The 18,875-nt window shown below is 44.2% G+C and overlaps 1 protein-coding gene across 5 annotated transcripts in view; it reads right to left on the bottom strand.

Annotated features, from left to right (window-relative positions):
- The window catches only part of LOC118372688 (rab GTPase-activating protein 1-like), a 172,799-nt gene that overhangs the window by 26,811 nt on the left and 127,113 nt on the right, over positions 1-18,875 (bottom strand). For all 5 annotated transcript variants that reach the window (XM_052458420.1, XM_052458419.1, XM_052458421.1 and 2 more), the window contains 3 exons: positions 15,054-15,197; positions 11,396-11,437; positions 2,958-3,086 (listed from right to left, as the gene is read on the bottom strand). In XM_052458420.1, coding sequence (XP_052314380.1) covers positions 2,958-3,086; positions 11,396-11,437; positions 15,054-15,197 — 315 coding nt within the window. The remainder of the gene's footprint in view (positions 1-2,957; positions 3,087-11,395; positions 11,438-15,053; positions 15,198-18,875) is intronic.

The following is an 18,875-nucleotide window of genomic DNA, read 5'->3' as shown; positions in this document are numbered from 1 at the left end:
ACAGAGTTAGCCAGGGTAGATTCAACATGACAGAGTTAACCAGGGTAGATTCAACATGACAGAGTTAACCAGGGTAGATTCAACATGACAGAGTTAACCAGGGTAGATTCAATATGACAGTTAGACAGGGTAGATTCAACATGACAGAGTTAGCCAGGGTAGATTCAACATGACAGAGTTAGCCAGGGTAGATTCAACATGACAGAGTTAACCAGGGTAGATTCAACATGACAGAGTTAACCAGGGTAGATTCAACATGACAGAGTTAACCAGGGTAGATTCAACATGACAGAGTTAGCCAGGGTAGATTCAACATGACAGAGTTAGCCAGGGTAGATTCAACATGACAGAGTTAGCCAGGGTAGATTCAACATGACAGAGTTAGCCAGGGTAGATTCAACATGACAGAGTTAGCCAGGGTAGATTCAACATGACAGAGTTAGCCAGGGTAGATTCAACATGACAGAGTTAGCCAGGGTAGATTCAACATGACAGAGTTAGCCAGGGTAGATTCAACATGACAGAGTTAGCCAGGGTAGATTCAACATGACAGTTAGCCAGGGTAGATTCAACATGACAGTTAGCCAGGGTAGATTCAACATGACAGTTAGCCAGGGTAGATTCAACATGACAGAGTTAACCAGGGTAGATTCAACATGACAGAGTTAGCCAGGGTAGATTCATCATGACAGAGTTAGCCAGGGTAGATTCAACATGACAGAGTTAGCCAGGGTAGATTCAACATGACAGAGTTAGCCAGGTAGATTCAACATGACAGAGTTAACCAGGGTAGATTCAACATGACAGAGTTAGCCAGGGTAGATTCAACATGACAGTTAGCCAGGGTAGATTCAACATGACAGAGTTAGCCAGGGTAGATTCAACATGACAGAGTTAACCAGGGTAGATTCAACATGACAGAGTTAACCAGGGTAGATTCAACTTGACAGAGTTAGCCAGGGTAGATTCAACATGACAGAGTTAGCCAGGGTAGATTCAACATGACAGAGTTAGCCAGGGTAGATTCAACATGACAGAGTTAACCAGGGTAGATTCAACATGACAGAGTTAGCCAGGGTAGATTCAACATGACAGAGTTAGCCAGGGTAGATTCAACATGACAGAGTTAGCCAGGGTAGATTCAACATGACAGAGTTAGCCAGGGTAGATTCAACATGACAGAGTTAGCCAGGGTAGATTCAACATGACAGAGTTAGCCAGGGTAGATTCAACATGACAGAGTTAACCAGGGTAGATTCAACATGACAGAGTTAGCCAGGGTAGATTCAACATGACAGAGTTAGCCAGGGTAGATTCAACATGACAGAGTTAGCCAGGGTAGATTCAACATGACAGAGTTAGCCAGGGTAGATTCAACATGACAGAGTTAGCCAGGGTAGATTCAACATGACAGAGTTAGCCAGGGTAGATTCAACATGACAGAGTTAGCCAGGGTAGATTCAACATGACAGAGTTAACCAGGGTAGATTCAACATGACAGAGTTAACCAGGGTAGATTCAACATGACAGAGTTAGCCAGGGTAGATTCAACATGACAGAGTTAGCCAGGGTAGATTCAACATGACAGAGTTAGCCAGGGTAGATTCAACATGACAGAGTTAGCCAGGGTAGATTCAACATGACAGAGTTAGCCAGGTAGATTCAACATGACAGAGTTAGCCAGGGTAGATTCAACATGACAGAGTTAGCCAGGGTAGATTCAACATGACAGAGTTAGCCAGGGTAGATTCAACATGACAGAGTTAGCCAGGGTAGATTCAACATGAGAGTTAGCCAGGGTAGATTCAACATGACAGTTAGCCAGGGTAGATTCAACATGACAGTTAGCCAGTGTAGATTCAACATGACAGAGTTAACCAGGGTAGATTCAACATGACAGAGTTAGCCAGGGTAGATTCATCATGACAGAGTTAGCCAGGGTAGATTCAACATGACAGAGTTAGCCAGGGTAGATTCAACATGACAGAGTTAGCCAGGGTAGATTCAACATGACAGAGTTAACCAGGGTAGATTCAACATGACAGAGTTAGCCAGGGTAGATTCAACATGACAGTTAGCCAGGGTAGATTCAACATGACAGAGTTAGCCAGGGTAGATTCAACATGACAGAGTTAACCAGGGTAGATTCAACATGACAGAGTTAACCAGGGTAGATTCAACATGACAGAGTTAACCAGGGTAGATTCAATATGACAGTTAGCCAGGGTAGATTCAACATGACAGAGTTAGCCAGGGTAGATTCAACATGACAGAGTTAGCCAGGGTAGATTCAACATGACAGAGTTAGCCAGGGTAGATTCAACATGACAGAGTTAGCCAGGGTAGATTCAACATGACAGAGTTAACCAGGGTAGATTCAACATGACAGAGTTAGCCAGGGTAGATTCAACATGACAGAGTTAGCCAGGGTAGATTCAACATGACAGAGTTAGCCAGGGTAGATTCAACATGACAGAGTTAGCCAGGGTAGATTCAACATGACAGTTAGCCAGGGTAGATTCAACATGACAGTTAGCCAGGGTAGATTCAACATGACAGAGTTAACCAGGGTAGATTCAACATGACAGAGTTAGCCAGGGTAGATTCATCATGACAGAGTTAGCCAGGGTAGATTCAACATGACAGAGTTAGCCAGGGTAGATTCAACATGACAGAGTTAGCCAGGGTAGATTCAACATGACAGAGTTAGCCAGGGTAGATTCAACATGACAGAGTTAGCCAGGGTAGATTCAACATGACAGAGTTAGCCAGGGTAGATTCAACATGACAGAGTTAACCAGGGTAGATTCAACATGACAGAGTTAACCAGGGTAGATTCAACATGACAGAGTTAACCAGGGTAGATTCAATATGACAGTTAGACAGGGTAGATTCAACATGACAGAGTTAGCCAGGGTAGATTCAACATGACAGTTAGCCAGGGTAGATTGTAGTACCTTCATGCTGCAGGCCAGCTCCATCAGTTTCTTAGCGTTCTCCTCTGAGCGGTAGCGTTTGGGAACCGGGACCCGGAAGAACTTGAGCGCCCCCTCAAAGTCTGTTGCCAGCAGGTCTTCCCTTGAGGTCTACAAGCAGGAGAGAAGAGACAAAGAGAGACACGTCCCAGCTAGAGAGGCTCTGGTATATCCTCGGTTCCAGCCAAGAGCCCCCTCAGTCACAGTCTACCATCTATACTACTGTCAAGAACAGAGAATAGAGGGGGAGGAACCGTGTGTGTGTATGTGTATGTAGTGTGTGTATGTAGTGTATGTAGTGTGTGTATGTAGTGTGGTGTGTATGTATGTATGTATGTATGTATGTATGTATGTATGTATGTATGTATGTATGTATGTATGTATGTATGTATGTATGTATGTATGTATGTACAGTGCCTTGCGAAAGTATTCGGCCCCCTTGAACTTTGCGACCTTTTGCCACATTTCAGGCTTCAAACATAAAGATATAAAACTATTTTTTTGTGAAGAATCAACAACAAGTGGGACACAATCATGAAGTGGAACGACATTTATTGGATATTTCAAACTTTTTTAACAAATCAAAAACTGAAAAATTGGGCGTGCAGAATTATTCAGCCCCCTTAAGTTAATACTTTGTAGCGCCACCTTTTGCTGCGATTACAGTTGTAAGTTGCTTGGTGTATGTCTATCAGTTTTGCACATCGAGAGACAGAAATGTTTTCCCATTCCTCCTTGCAAAACAGCTTGAGCTCAGTGAGGTTGGATGGAGAGCATTTGTGAACAGCAGTTTTCAGTTCTTTCCACAGATTCTCGATTGGATTCAGGTCTGGACTTTGACTTGGCCATTCTAACACCTGGATATGTTTATTTTTTAACCATTCCATTGTAGATTTTGCTTTATGTTTTGGATCATTGTCTTGTTGGAAGACAAATCTCCGTCCCAGTCTCAGGTCTTTTGCAGACTCCATCAGGTTTTCTTCCAGAATGGTCCTGTATTTGGCTCCATCCATCTTCCCATCTTCCTTGTCCCTGCTGAAGAAAAGAAGGCCCAAACCATGATGCTGCCACCACCATGTTTGACAGTGGGGATGGTGTGTTCAGGGTGTTGCTTTTACGCCAAACATAATGTTTTGCATTGTTGCCAAAAAGTTCAATTTTGGTTTCATCTGACCAGAGCACCTTCTTCCACATGTTTGGTGTGTCTCCCAGGTGGCTTGTGGCAAACTTTAAACAACACTTTTTATGGATATCTTTAAGAAATGGCTTTCTTGCCACTCTTCCATAAAGGCCAGATTTGTGCAATATACGACTGATTGTTGTCCTATGGACAGAGTCTCCCACCTCAGCTGTAGATCTCTGCAGTTCATCCAGAGTGATCGTGGGCCTCTTGGCTGCATCTCTGATCAGTCTTCTCCTTGTATGAGCTTAAAGTTTAGAAGGACGGACAGGTCTTGGTAGATTTGCAGTGGTCTGATATTCCTTCCATTTCAATATTATCGCTTGCACAGTGCTCCTTGGGATGTTTAAAGCTTGGGAAATCTTTTTGTATCCAAATCCGGCTTTAAATGTCGTTCCAGTTCATGATTGTGTCCCACTTGTTGTTGATTCTTCACAAAAAAATACAGTTTTATATCTTTATGTTTGAAGCCTGAAATGTGGCAAAAGGTCGCAAAGTTCAAGGGGGCCGAATACTTTCGCAAGGCACTGTATGTATGTATGTATGTATGTATGTATGTATGTATGTATGTATGTATGTATGTATGTATGTATGTATGTATGTATGTATGTATGTATGTATGTATGTATGTATGTATGTATGTAGTGTGTGTGTGTGTACAGTATGTAGTCTGTATGTGTTTGTGTATGTATCTATGTAGTGTGTGTGTGTATCTATGTAGTGTGTGTGTCTATGTAGTGTGTATCTATGTAATGTGTGTGTATCTATGTAGTGTGTATCTATGTAGTGTGTATCTATGTAGTGTGTATGTAGTGTGTGTGTATCTATGTGGTCTGTGTGTATCTATGTAGTGTGTGTGTCTATGTAGTGTGTATGTAGTGTGTGTGTATCTATGTAGTGTGTGTGTCTATGTAGTGTGTATGTAGTGTGTGTGTATCTATGTAGTGTGTGTGTATCTATGTAGTGTGTGTGTATCTATGTAGTGTGTGTATCTATGTAGTGTTTGTATCTATGTAGTGTGTGCGTATCTATGTAGTGTGTATGTAGTGTGTGTGTGTATCTATGTAGTGTGTATGTAGTGTGTGTGTGTATCTATGTATGTATGTATGTATGTATGTATGTATGTATGTATGTATGTATGTATGTATGTATGTATGTATGTATGTATGTAGTGTGTGTGTGTGTACAGTATGTAGTCTGTATGTGTTTGTGTATGTATCTATGTAGTGTGTGTGTGTATCTATGTAGTGTGTGTGTCTATGTAGTGTGTATCTATGTAATGTGTGTGTATCTATGTAGTGTGTATCTATGTAGTGTGTATCTATGTAGTGTGTATGTAGTGTGTGTGTATCTATGTGGTCTGTGTGTATCTATGTAGTGTGTGTGTCTATGTAGTGTGTATGTAGTGTGTGTGTATCTATGTAGTGTGTGTGTCTATGTAGTGTGTATGTAGTGTGTGTGTATCTATGTAGTGTGTGTGTATCTATGTAGTGTTTGTATCTATGTAGTGTGTGCGTATCTATGTAGTGTGTATGTAGTGTGTGTGTGTATCTATGTAGTGTGTATGTAGTGTGTGTGTGTATCTATGTAGTGTGTGTATCTATGTAGTGTGTGTGTATATAGTGTGTGTGTACAGTATGTAGTGTGTGTGTATCTATGTAGTGTGTGTGTACAGTATGTAGTGTGTGTGTATCTATGTAGTGTGTATATAGTGTGTGTGTATCTATGTGGTCTGTGTGTATCTATGTAGTGTGTGTGTCTATGTAGTGTGTATGTAGTGTGTGTGTCTATGTAGTGTGTATGTAGTGTGTGTGTATCTATGTAGTGTGTGCATCTATGTAGTGTGTGTATCTATGTAGTGTGTATGTAGTGTGTGTGTATCTATGTAGTGTGTGTGTATATATGTAGTGTGTGTGTGTATCTATGTAGTGTGTGTGTGTATCTATGTAGTGTGTGTGTATCTATGTAGTGTGTGTGTAGTATGTGTGTATCTATGTGGTCTGTGTGTATCTATGTAGTGTGTGTGTGTCTATGTAGTGTGTATGTAGTGTGTGTGTATCTATGTAGTGTGTGTGTCTATGTAGTGTGTATGTAGTGTGTGTGTATCTATGTAGTGTGTGTGTATCTATGTAGTGTGTGTGTATCTATGTAGTGTGTGTATCTATGTAGTGTTTGTATCTATGTAGTGGGTGCGTATCTATGTAATGTGTGTATCTATGTAGTGTGTATGTAGTGTGTGTGTGTATCTATGTAGTGTGTGTGTATCTATGTAGTGTGTGTGTATCTATGTAGTGTGTGTGTATCTATGTAGTGTGTGTATCTATGTAGTGTTTGTATCTATGTAGTGGGTGCGTATCTATGTAATGTGTGTATCTATGTAGTGTGTATGTAGTGTGTGTGTGTATCTATGTAGTGTGTGTATCTATGTAGTGTTTGTATCTATGTAGTGTGTGCGTATCTATGTAGTGTGTATGTAGTGTGTGTGTGTATCTATGTAGTGTGTATGTAGTGTGTGTGTGTATCTATGTAGTGTGTGTATCTATGTAGTGTGTGTGTATATAGTGTGTGTGTACAGTATGTAGTGTGTGTGTATCTATGTAGTGTGTGTGTACAGTATGTAGTGTGTGTGTATCTATGTAGTGTGTATATAGTGTGTGTGTATCTATGTGGTCTGTGTGTATCTATGTAGTGTGTGTGTCTATGTAGTGTGTATGTAGTGTGTGTGTATCTATGTAGTGTGTATGTAGTGTGTGTGTATCTATGTAGTGTGTGCATCTATGTAGTGTGTGTATCTATGTAGTGTGTATGTAGTGTGTGTGTATCTATGTAGTGTGTGTGTATATATGTAGTGTGTGTGTGTATCTATGTAGTGTGTGTGTGTATCTATGTAGTGTGTGTGTAGTATGTGTGTATCTATGTGGTCTGTGTGTATCTATGTAGTGTGTGTGTGTCTATGTAGTGTGTATGTAGTGTGTGTGTATCTATGTAGTGTGTGTGTCTATGTAGTGTGTATGTAGTGTGTGTGTATCTATGTAGTGTGTGTGTATCTATGTAGTGTGTGTGTATATCTATGTAGTGTGTGTGTATCTATGTAGTGTGTGTGTATCTATGTAGTGTGTGTGTATCTATGTAGTGTGTGTATCTATGTAGTGTTTGTATCTATGTAGTGGGTGCGTATCTATGTAATGTGTGTATCTATGTAGTGTGTATGTAGTGTGTGTGTGTATCTATGTAGTGTGTGTGTATCTATGTAGTGTGTGTATCTATGTAGTGTGTGTGTACAGTATGTAGTGTGTGTGTATCTATGTAGTGTGTGTGTACAGTATGTAGTGTGTGTGTATCTATGTAGTGTGTATATAGTGTGTGTGTACAGTATGTAGTGTGTGTATCTATGTAGTGTGTGTGTGTGTGTGTGTACAGTATGTAGTGTGTGTGTGTATCTATGAAGTGTGCGTGTACCTATGTAGTGCGTGTGTGTATGTACAGTTTTGAGGGCTTGGAGGGGACAATGGTGTTGAATGCTCAGCTTTAGCCAATGAACAGCATTCTCGCATACAGTTGAAGTCGGAAGTTTACATACACCTTAACCAAATACATTTAAACAGTTAAACTCAGTGTTTCACAATTCCTGACATTTAATCATAATACAATTCCCTGTTTTAGGTCAGTTAGGATCACCACTTTATTTAAAAAATGTGAAATGTCAGAATAATAGTAGAGAGAATGATTTATTTCAACTTTTATTTCGTTCATCACATTTCAGAAGTTTACATACACTCAATTAGTATTTGGTAGCATAGCCTTTAAATTGTTTAACTTGGGTCAAATGATTCAGGCAGCCTTCCACAAGCTTCCCAAAGTAAGTTGGGTGAATTTTGGCCCATTCCTCCTGACAGAGCTGGTGTAACTGTGTCAGGTTTGTAGGCTTCCTTGCTCGCACAAGCTTTTCAGTTCTGCCCACAAATTTTCTATGGGATTGAGGTCAGGGCTTTGTGATGGCCACTCTAATACCTTGACTTTGTTGTCCTTAAGCTATTTTGCCACAACTTTGGAAGTATGCTTGGGGTCATTGTCCATTTGGAAGACCCATTTGTGGCTACGCTTTAACTTCCTGACTGATGTCTTCAGATGTTGCTTTAATATATCCACATAATTTTCCTACCTCATGATGCCATCTATTTTGTGAAGTGCACCAGTCCCTCCTGCAGCAAAGCACCCCCACAACATGATGCTTCCACCCCCGTGCTTCAAGGTTGGGATGGTGTTCTTCAGCTTGCAAGTCTCCCCCTTTTTCCTCCAAACATAACGATGGTCATTATGGCCAAACAGTTCTATTTTTGTTTCATCAGCCCAGAGGACATTTCTCCAAAAAGTATGTTTGTCCTCATGTGCAGTTGCAAACCGTAGTCTGGCTATTTTATGGTGGCTTTGGAGCAGTGGCTTCTTCCTTGTTGAGCGGCCTTTCAGGTTATGTCGATATAGGACTCGTTTTACTGTGGATATAGATACTTTTGTACCCGTTTCCTCCAGCATCTTCACAAGGTCCTTTACTGTTGTTCTGGGATTGATTTGCACTTTTCGCACCAAAGTACGTTCATCTCTAGGAGACAGAACGAGTCTCCTTCCTCAGCGGTATGACGGCTGCGTGGTCCCATGGTGTTTATACTTGTGTACTATTGTTTGTACAAATGAACGTGGTACCTTCAGGCATTTGGAAGTTTCTCCCAAGGATGAACCAGACTTGTGGAGGTCTACAATTGTTTTTCTGAGGTCTTGGCTTATTTCTTTTGATTTTCCCATAATGTCAAGCAAAGAGGCACAGAGTTTGAAGGTAGACCTTGAAATACACCCACTGGTACACCACTATGTCAATTAGCCTATCAGAAGCTTCTAAAGCCATGACATCCTTTTCTGGAATTTTCCAAGCTGTTTAAAGACACAGTCAACTTAGTGTATGTAAACCTCTGACCCACTGGAATTGTGATACAGTGAATTATAAGTGAAATAATCTGTCTGTAAACAATTGTTGGAAAAATGACTTGTGACATGCACAAAGTAGGTGTCCTAACCGACTCGTCAAAACTATAGTTTGTTTGCAAGAAATTTGTGGAGTGGTTGAAAAAGGAGTTTTAATGACTCCAACATAAGTGTATGTAAACTTCTGACAAATGTATATCAGGAGATCGTCTGCTGTATGTAGTGTGTGTGTGTAGTGTGTGTGTGTGTGTGTGTGTGTGTGTGTGTGTGTGTGTGTGTGTGTGTGTGTGTGTGTGTGTGTGTGTGTGTGTGTAGTGTGTGTGTAGTGTGTGTGTAGTGTGTGTGTGTGTGTGGTGTGTGTAGTGTGTGTGTGTGTAGTGTGTATATGTAGTGTGTGTGTGTGTGTGTGTGTGTGTGTGTGTGTGTGTGTGTGTGTGTGTGTGTGTGTGTGTGTGTGTGTGTGTGTGTGTGTGTGTGTGTGTGTGTGTGTGTGTGTGTCTGTGTGCATGTCGTGTCTGTGTGCATGTCGTGTCTGTGTGCATGTCGTGTCTGTGTGCATGTCGTGTCTGTGTGCATGTAGTGTGTGTGTGCATGTAGTGTCTGTGTGCATGTCGTGTCTGTGTGCATGTCGTGTCTGTGTGCATGTCGTGTCTGTGTGCATGTAGTGTCTGTGTGCATGTAGTGTCTGTGTGCATGTCGTGTCTGTGTGCATGTCGTGTCTGTGTGCATGTCGTGTCTGTGTGCATGTAGTGTCTGTGTGCATGTAGTGTCTGTGTGCATGTAGTGTCTGTGTGCATGTCGTGTCTGTGTGCATGTCGTGTCTGTGTGCATGTAGTGTCTGTGTGCATGTAGTGTCTGTGTGCATGTAGTGTCTGTGTGCATGTAGTGTCTGTGTGCATGTCGTGTCTGTGTGCATGTCGTGTCTGTGTGCATGTAGTGTCTGTGTGCATGTAGTGTCTGTGTGCATGTCGTGTCTGTGTGCATGTAGTGTCTGTGTGCATGTAGTGTCTGTGTGCATGTAGTGTCTGTGTGCATGTCGTGTCTGTGTGCATGTCGTGTCTGTGTGCATGTCGTGTCTGTGTGCATGTAGTGTGTGTGTGCATGTCGTGTCTGTGTGCATGTCGTGTGTGTGCATGTAGTGTCTGTGTGCATGTAGTGTGTGTGTGCATGTAGTGTCTGTGTGCATGTCGTGTCTGTGTGCATGTCGTGTCTGTGTGCATGTAGTGTCTGTGTGCATGTAGTGTCTGTGTGCATGTAGTGTCTGTGTGCATGTAGTGTGTGTGTGCATGTCGTGTCTGTGTGCATGTAGTGTCTGTGTGCATGTAGTGTCTGTGTGCATGTAATGTGTGTGTGTGCCTGTAATGTGTGTGTGTGCCTGTAATGTGTGTGTGTGTGTGTGTGTGTGTGTGTGTGTGTGTGTGTGTGTGTGTGTGTGTGTGTGTGTATGTAGTGTGTGTGCATGTAGTGTGTGTGTCTATATGTAGTGTGTGCGTGCATGTAGTGTCTGTGTGCATGTAGTGTGTGTGCGCATGTAAAGTATGTGTGTGTATATATGTAGTGTGTGTGTACATGTATTGTGTGTGTACATGTATTGTGTGGGTGTGTACATCTCGTGTGTGTGTGTGTGTGTACATGTCGTGTCTGTGTGCATGTAGTGTCTGTGTGCATGTAATGTGTGTGTGTGCCTGTAATGTGTGTGTGTGTGTGTGTGTGTGTGTGTGTGTGTGTGTGTGTGTGTGTGTGTGTGTGTGTGTGTGTGTGTGTGTGTGTGTGTGTGTGTGTGTGTGTGTGTGTGTGTGTGTGTGTGTGTGTGTGTGTGTGTGTGTGCATGTGTGTGTGTGCATGTAGTGTGTGTGTCTATATGTAGTGTGTGTGTCTATATGTAGTGTGTGTGTGCATGTAGTGTCTGTGTGCATGTAGTGTGTGTGTGCATGTAAAGTATGTGTGTGAATATATGTAGTGTGTGTGTACATGTATTGTGTGTGTACATGTATTGTGTGGGTGTGTACATGTCGTGTGTGTGTGTGTGTACATGTAGTGTGTGTCTACATGTAGTGTGTGTATGTAGTGTGTGTGTACATGTAGTGTGTGTGTGTATGTAGTGTGTGTGTGTATGTAGTGTGTTTGTGTACATGTAGTGTGTGTGTGTGTGTATGTAGTGTGTGTGTACATGTAGTGTGTGTGTGTGTGTTTGTGTATGTAGTGTGTGTAGTGTGTGTGTATGTAGTGCGTGTTTGTGTGCACAGACTGGTGGCTTACTTACCTTCAGGAGAGCCAGAGCCACGTTGAAGATCACACTGATGCCCTGAGACAGAGAAGAGAGAAGAGAGACGATGAGTTACTGAAGGGGGAGCAGAGTGAGATGGGGGAGACACGAAAGAAACAAGGGAGAGGGTTGCTAGAGAGACACAGAGTAGAGTGAGGGAGGGAGAGGGTTGGTAGAGACACAGAGTAGAGTGAGATGGGGGAGACACGAAAGAAACAAGGGAGAGGGTTGCTAGAGAGACACAGAGTAGAGTGAGGGAGGGAGAGGGTTGGTAGAGAGACACAGAGTAGAGGGAGGGAGAGGGTTGGTAGAGAGACACAGAGTAGAGGGAGGGAGAGGGTTGGTAGAGAGACAAAGAGTAGAGGGAGGGAGGGAGAGGGTTGGTAGAGAGACAAAGAGTAGAGGGAGGGAGGGAGAGGGTTGGTAGAGAGACAAAGAGTAGAGGGAGGGAGGGAGAGGGTTGGTAGAGAGACACAGAGTAGAGTGAGGGAGGGAAAGGGTTGGTAGAGAGACACAGAGTAGAGTGAGGGAGGGAGAGGGTTGGTAGAGAGACACAGAGTAGAGTGAGGGAGGGAGAGGGTTGGTAGAGAGAGACAGAGTAGAGTGAGGGAGGGAGAGGGTTGGTAGAGAGACACAGAGTAGAGTGAGGGAGGGAGAGGGTTGGTAGAGAGACACAGAGTAGAGGGAGGGAGGGAGAGGGTTGGTAGAGACACAGAGTAGAGTGAGGGAGGGAGAGGGTTGGTAGAGAGACACAGAGTAGAGTGAGGGAGGGAGAGGGTTGGTAGAGAGACAGAGTAGAGGGAGGGAGAGGGTTGGTAGAGAGACACAGAGTAGAGGGAGGGAGGGAGGGAGAGGGTTGGTAGAGAGACACAGAGTAGAGGGAGGGAGGGAGAGGGTTGGTAGAGAGACACAGAGTAGAGGGAGGGAGGGAGAGGGTTGGTAGAGAGACACAGAGTAGAGGGAGGGAGGGAGAGGGTTGGTAGAGAGGCACAGAGTAGAGGGAGGGAGGGAGAGGGTTGGTAGAGAGACAGAGTAGAGTGAGGGAGGAAGAGGGTTGGTAGAGAGACAGAGTAGAGGGAGGGAGAGGGTTGGTAGAGAGACACAGAGTAGAGGGAGGGAGGGAGAGGGTTGGTAGAGACACAGAGTAGAGTGAGGGAGGGAGAGGGTTGGTAGAGAGACACAGAGTAGAGTGAGGGAGGGAGAGGGTTGGTAGAGAGACACAGAGTAGAGTGAGGGAGGGAGAGGGTTGGTAGAGAGACAGAGTAGAGGGAGGGAGAGGGTTGGTAGAGAGACACAGAGTAGAGGGAGGGAGGGAGAGGGTTGGTAGAGAGACACAGAGTAGAGGGAGGGAGGGAGAGGGTTGGTAGAGAGACACAGAGTAGAGGGAGGGAGGGAGAGGGTTGGTAGAGAGACACAGAGTAGAGGGAGGGAGAGGGTTGGTACAGAGACACGGAGTAGAGGGAGGGAGGAAGAGGGTTGGTAGAGAGACACAGAGTAGAGTGAGGGAGGGAGAGGGTTGGTAGAGAGACACAGAGTAGAGTGAGGGAGGGAGAGGGTTGGTAGAGAGACACAGAGTAGAGTGAGGGAGGGAGAGGGTTGGTAGAGAGACAGAGTAGAGGGAGGGAGAGGGTTGGTAGAGAGACAGAGTAGAGGGAGGGAGAGGGTTGGTAGAGAGACACAGAGTAGAGGGAGGGAGGGAGAGGGTTGGTAGAGACACAGAGTAGAGGGAGGGAGGGAGAGGGTTGGTAGAGAGACACAGAGTAGAGGGAGGGAGAGGGTTGGTACAGAGACACGGAGTAGAGGGAGGGAGAGGGTTGGTAGAGAGACAGAGTAGAGGGAGGGAGAGGGTTGGTAGAGAGACACAGAGTAGAGGGAGGGAGGGAGAGGGTTGGTAGAGAGACACAGAGTAGAGGGAGGGAGGGAGAGGGTTGGTAGAGAGACACAGAGTAGAGGGAGGGAGAGGGTTGGTACAGAGACACGGAGTAGAGGGAGGGAGGAAGAGGGTTGGTAGAGAGACACAGAGTAGAGTGAGGGAGGGAGAGGGTTGGTAGAGAGACACAGAGTAGAGGGAGGGAGGGAGAGGGTTGGTAGAGAGACACAGAGTAGAGTGAGGGAGGGAGAGGGTTGGTAGAGAGACACAGAGTAGAGTGAGGGAGGGAGAGGGTTGGTAGAGAGACAGAGTAGAGGGAGGGAGAGGGTTGGTAGAGAGACACAGAGTAGAGGGAGGGAGGGAGAGGGTTGGTAGAGAGACACAGAGTAGAGGGAGGGAGGGAGAGGGTTGGTAGAGAGACACAGAGTAGAGGGAGGGAGAGGGTTGGTACAGAGACACGGAGTAGAGGGAGGGAGGAAGAGGGTTGGTAGAGAGACGGTAGAGGGAGGGAAAGGGTTGGTAGAGAGAGAGAGGGTAGAGGGAGGAAGAGGGTTGGTAGAGAGACGGTAGAGGGAGGAAGAGGGTTGGTAGAGAGAGAGAGGGGGTAGAGGGAGGGAGAGGGTTGGTAGTGAAACACAAAGTAGAAGGAAGGGAGAGGTTTGGGGGGACACAGAGAGAGAGTTTGAGTTCAAAAAGAAAGAAAGAAAGTGAGGGTAGAAAGCCGTGGAGACAGGAAGTGAGGGTAGAAAGCCGTGGAGACAGGAAGTGAGGGTAGAAAGCAAGAAAGGGTTATGGAGAGGGGTGAGGGTATAGGGGTTAGGGAGTGGGTATAGGGTATAGGGGTTAGGGAGAGGGTATAGGGTATAGGGGTTAGGGAGAGGGTATGGGGGTTAGGGAGAGGGTATAGGGGTTAGGGAGACGGTATATGAGTTAGGGAGAGGGTATAGGGGTTAGGGAGAGGGTATACAGGTTAGGGAGAGAGTATAGGGGTTAGGGAGAGGGTATAGGGGTTAGGGAGAGGGTTAGGGGTGAGGGTATAGGGTTAGGGTGTAGGGGTGTAGGGTTAGGGAGAGGGTATAGGGAGAGGGTATAGGGGTTAGGAAGAGGGTATAGGGGTTAGGAAGAGGGTATAGGGTATAGGGGTTAGGGAGAGGGTATAGGGGTTAGAGAGAGGGTATAGGGGTTAGGGAGGCTGTATAGGGGTTAGGGAGACGGTATATGGGTTAGGGAGAGGGTATACCGTTAGGGAGAGGGTATAGGGGTTAGGGAGAGGGTATAGAGGTTGGGGAGAAAGTATAGGGGTTAGGGAGAGGGTATAGGGGTTAGGGAGAGGGTATAGGGGTTAGGGAGAGGGTATAGGGTATAGAGGTTATGGAGAGGGTATATGGTATAGGGGTTAGGGAGAGGGTATAGGGGTTAGGGAGAGGGTATAGGGTATATGGGTTAGGGAGAGGGTATAGGGGGTGAGGGTAAGGGGTTAGGGTATAGGGTATAGAGGTTAGGGGTGAGGGTATAGGGTTAGGGGCGAGGGTATAGGGGTTAGGGGCGAGGGTATAGGGTTTTGGGGTGAGGGTATAGGGTTTGAGGTGAGGGTTTAAGGGTTAGAGGTGAGGGTATAGGGTTAAGGTATATTGTTAGGGGTGAGGGTATAGGGTTAGGGGTGAGGGTGTAGGGTAAGGAGTGAGGGTATAGGGTTAGGGGTAAGGGTGTAGGGTTAGGGGTGTAGGGTTAGGTTATAGGGGTGAGGGTATAGGGTTAGGGTATAGGGGTGAGGGAGATGGATACCTCACAGAGTAGCAGGTCTATGATGTGGAACACCATGTAGAGGGGGAACTTGGCTGTGAAGAGCGTGAGGAACCACTGAGAGGCGTACATATGAGCCTCCAGACCCACGTTCAGGAAGTGGTTATACAGGTCTGGGATGTATTCCTGTTAGAAAATGATACAGAGAAACTCTGGTTTGGTGATTTATTTATATATAATTTATATATTTCTGGTTGCCTGTGATTTATTTATATATAATTTATACATTTCTGGTTGCCTGTGATTTATTTATATATAATTTATACATTTCTGGTTGCCTGTGATTTATTTATATATAATTTATACATTTCTGGTTGCCTGTGACTTGTTAATATATAAATGTACAGTGGGGAGACCAAGTATTTGATACACTGCCGATCTAGCAGGTGTTCCTACTTATAAAGCATGTAGAGGTCTGTAATTTTATCATAGGTACACTTCAACTGTGAGAGACGGAATATAAAACAAACATCCATAAATCACATTGTATGATTTTTAAGTAATTAATTAGCATTTTATTGCATGACATAAGTATTTGATACATCAGAAAAGCAGAACTTAATATTTAGTACAGAAACCTTTGTTTGCAATTACAGAGATCATAAGTTTCCTGTAGTTCTTGACCAGGTTTGCACACACTGCAGCAGGGATTTTGGCCCCTTCCTCCATACAGACCTTCCCCAGATCCTTCAGGTTTCGGGGCTGTCACTGGGCATTACGGACTTTCAGCTCCCTCCAAAGATGATCTATTGGGTTCAGGTCTGGAGACTGGCTAGGCCACTCCAGGACCTTGAGATGCTTCTTACAGAGCCACTCCTTAGTTGCCCTGGCTGTGTGTTTCGGGTCGTTGTCATGCTGGAAGACCCAGCCACGACCCACCTAAAATGCTCTTACTGAGGGAAGGATGTTGTTGGCCAAGATCTCACGATACATGGCCCCATCCATCCTCCCCTCAATATGGTGCAGTCGTCCTGTCTCCTTTGCAGAAAAGCATCCCCAAAGAATGATGTTTCCACCTCCATGCTTCACAGTTGGGATGGTGTCCTTGGGGTTGTACTCATCCTTCTTCTTCCTCCAAACATGGCGAGTGTTAGAGTTAGACCAACCAAAAAGCTCTATTTTTGTCTCATCAGACCACATGACCTTCTCTCATTCCTTCTCTGGATCATCCAGATGGTCATTGGCAAACTTCAGACGGGCCTGGACATGCGTTGGTTTGAGCAGCGGGACCTTGTGTGCGCTGCAGGATTTTAATCCATGACGGTGTAGTGTGTTACTAATGGTTTTCTTTGAGACTGTGGTCCCAGCTCTCTTCGGGTCATTGACCAGGTCCTGCCATGTAGTTCTGGGCTGATCCCTCACCTTCCTCATGATCATTGATGCCTCACGAGGTGAGATCTTTCATGGAGCCCCAGACCGAGGGTGATTGACCGTCATCTTGAACTTCTCCCATTTTCTAATAATTGTGCCAACAGTTGTTGCCTTCTCACCAAGATGCTTGCCTATTGTCCTGTAGCCCATCCCAGCCTTGTGCAGGTCTACAATTTTATCCCTGATGTCCTTACACCCTCTCTGGTCTTGGCCATTGTGGAGAGGTTGGAGTCTGTTTGATTGAGTGTGTGGACAGGTGACTTTTATACAGGTAACAAGTTCAAACAGGTGCAGTTAAAACAGGTAATGAGTGGAGAACAGGGGGCTTCTTAAATAAAAACGAACAGGTCTGTGAGAGGAGGAATTCTTACTGGTTGGTAGATGATCAAATACTTGTCATGCAATAAAATATATTTCTGGTTGCCTGTGATTTATTTATATATCATTTATATATTTCTGGTTGCGCCTGTGATTTATTTATATACAGTGCCTTGCGAAAGTATTCGGCCCCCTTGAACTTTGCGACCTTTTGCCACATTTCAGGCTTCAAACATAAAGATATAAAACTGCATTTTTTTGTGAAGACTCAACAAGTGGGACACAATCATGAAGTGGAACGACATTTATTGGATATTTCAAACTTTTTTAACAAATCAAAAACTGAAAAATTGGGCGTGCAAAATTATTCAGTCCCTTTACTTTCAGTGCAGCAAACTCTCTCCAAAAGTTCAGTGAGGATCTCTGAATGATCCAATGTTGACCTAAATGACTAATGATGATAAATACAATCCACCTGTAATCCAGTCTCCGTATAAATGCACCTGCACTGTGATAGTCTCAGAGGTCCGTTAAAAGCGCAGAGAGCATCATGAAGAACAAGAAACACACCAGGCAGGTCCGAGATACTGTTGTGAAGAAGTTTAAAGCCGGATTTGGATACAAAAAGATTTCCCAAGCTTTAAACATCCCAATGAGCACTGTGCAAGCGATAATGTTGAAATGGAAGGAGTATCAGACCACTGAAAATCTACCAAGACCTGGCCGTCCCTCTAAACTTTCAGCTCATACAAGGAGAAGACTGATCAGAGATGCAGCCAAGAGGCCCATGATCACTCTGGATGAACTGCAGAGATCTACAGCTGAGGTGGGAGACTCTGTCCATAGGACAACACTCAGTCGTATATTGCACAAATCTGGCCTTTATGGAAGAGTGGCAAGAAGAAAGCCATTTCTTAAAGATATCCATAAAAAGTGTTGTTTAAAGTTTGCCACAAGCCACCTGGGAGACACACCAAACATGTGGAAGAAGGTGCTCTGGTCAGATGAAACCAAAATTGAACTTTTTGGCAACAATGCAAAACGTTATGTTTGGCGTAAAAGCAACACAGCTCATCACCCTGAACACACCATCCCCACTGTCAAAACATGGTGGTGGCAGCATCATGGTTTGGTCCTGCTTTTCTTCAGCAGGGACAGGGAAGATGGTTAAAATTGATGGGAAGATGGATGGAGCCAAATACAGGACCATTCTGGAAGAAAACCTGATGGAGTCTGCAAAAGACCTGAGACTGGGACGGAGATTTGTCTTCCAACAAGACAATGATCCAAAACATAAAGCAAAATCTACAATGGAATGGTTCAAAAATAAACATATCCAGGTGTTAAAATGGCCAAGTCAAAGTACAGACCTGAATCCAATCGAGAATCTGTGGAAAGAACTGAAAACTGCTGTTCACAAATGCTCTCCATCCAACCTCACTGAGCTCAAGCTGTTTTGCAAGGAGGAATGGGAAAACATTTCTGTCTCTCGATGTGCAAAACTGATAGAGACATACCCCAAGCGACTTACAGCTGTAATCGCAGCAAAAGGTGGCGCTACAAAGTATTAACTTAAGGGGGCTGAATAATTTTGCACGCCCAATTTTTCAGTTTTTGATTTGTTAAAAAAGTTTGAAATATCCAATAAATGTTGTTCCACTTCATGATTGTGTCCCACTTGTTGTTGATTCTTCACAAAAAAATACAGTTTTACATCTTTATGAAATGTGGCAAAAGGTCGCAAAGTTCAAGGGGGCCGAATACTTTCGCAAGGCACTCTATGTCTGGTTGCCTGTGATTCATTTAAATATGATTTATATATTTCTGGTTGCCGGTGATCTATTGATTCCGTCTCTTCGCAACAAAATCTACAGAGCTGACATTGTTGTATGCCCCATATATATAATATTCTGTTGGTGACAAGAATTTTTATACAATAATTTGAATTGAAAAACTCTAAGTATTGAATCAATTGTAGTTTTTTGTACCAGTTCATAAACCATGTGCCATGGAATCGGTACATCGGAAATCTCTTCCCATTTATTTTGCAAACCTGTATGGCGCAGCTGTCAACATTTGTGTCCTCAAATGAAACTGGAATATTTTTCAATTTAT

The sequence above is a fragment of the Oncorhynchus keta genome, chromosome 12 (assembly GCF_023373465.1).
Source record: "Oncorhynchus keta strain PuntledgeMale-10-30-2019 chromosome 12, Oket_V2, whole genome shotgun sequence".
NCBI classification, from domain to species: Eukaryota; Metazoa; Chordata; class Actinopteri; order Salmoniformes; family Salmonidae; genus Oncorhynchus; species Oncorhynchus keta.
Note: the sequence above shows the minus strand (reverse complement) of the source record. Positions and strands in the feature narration are given on the sequence as shown.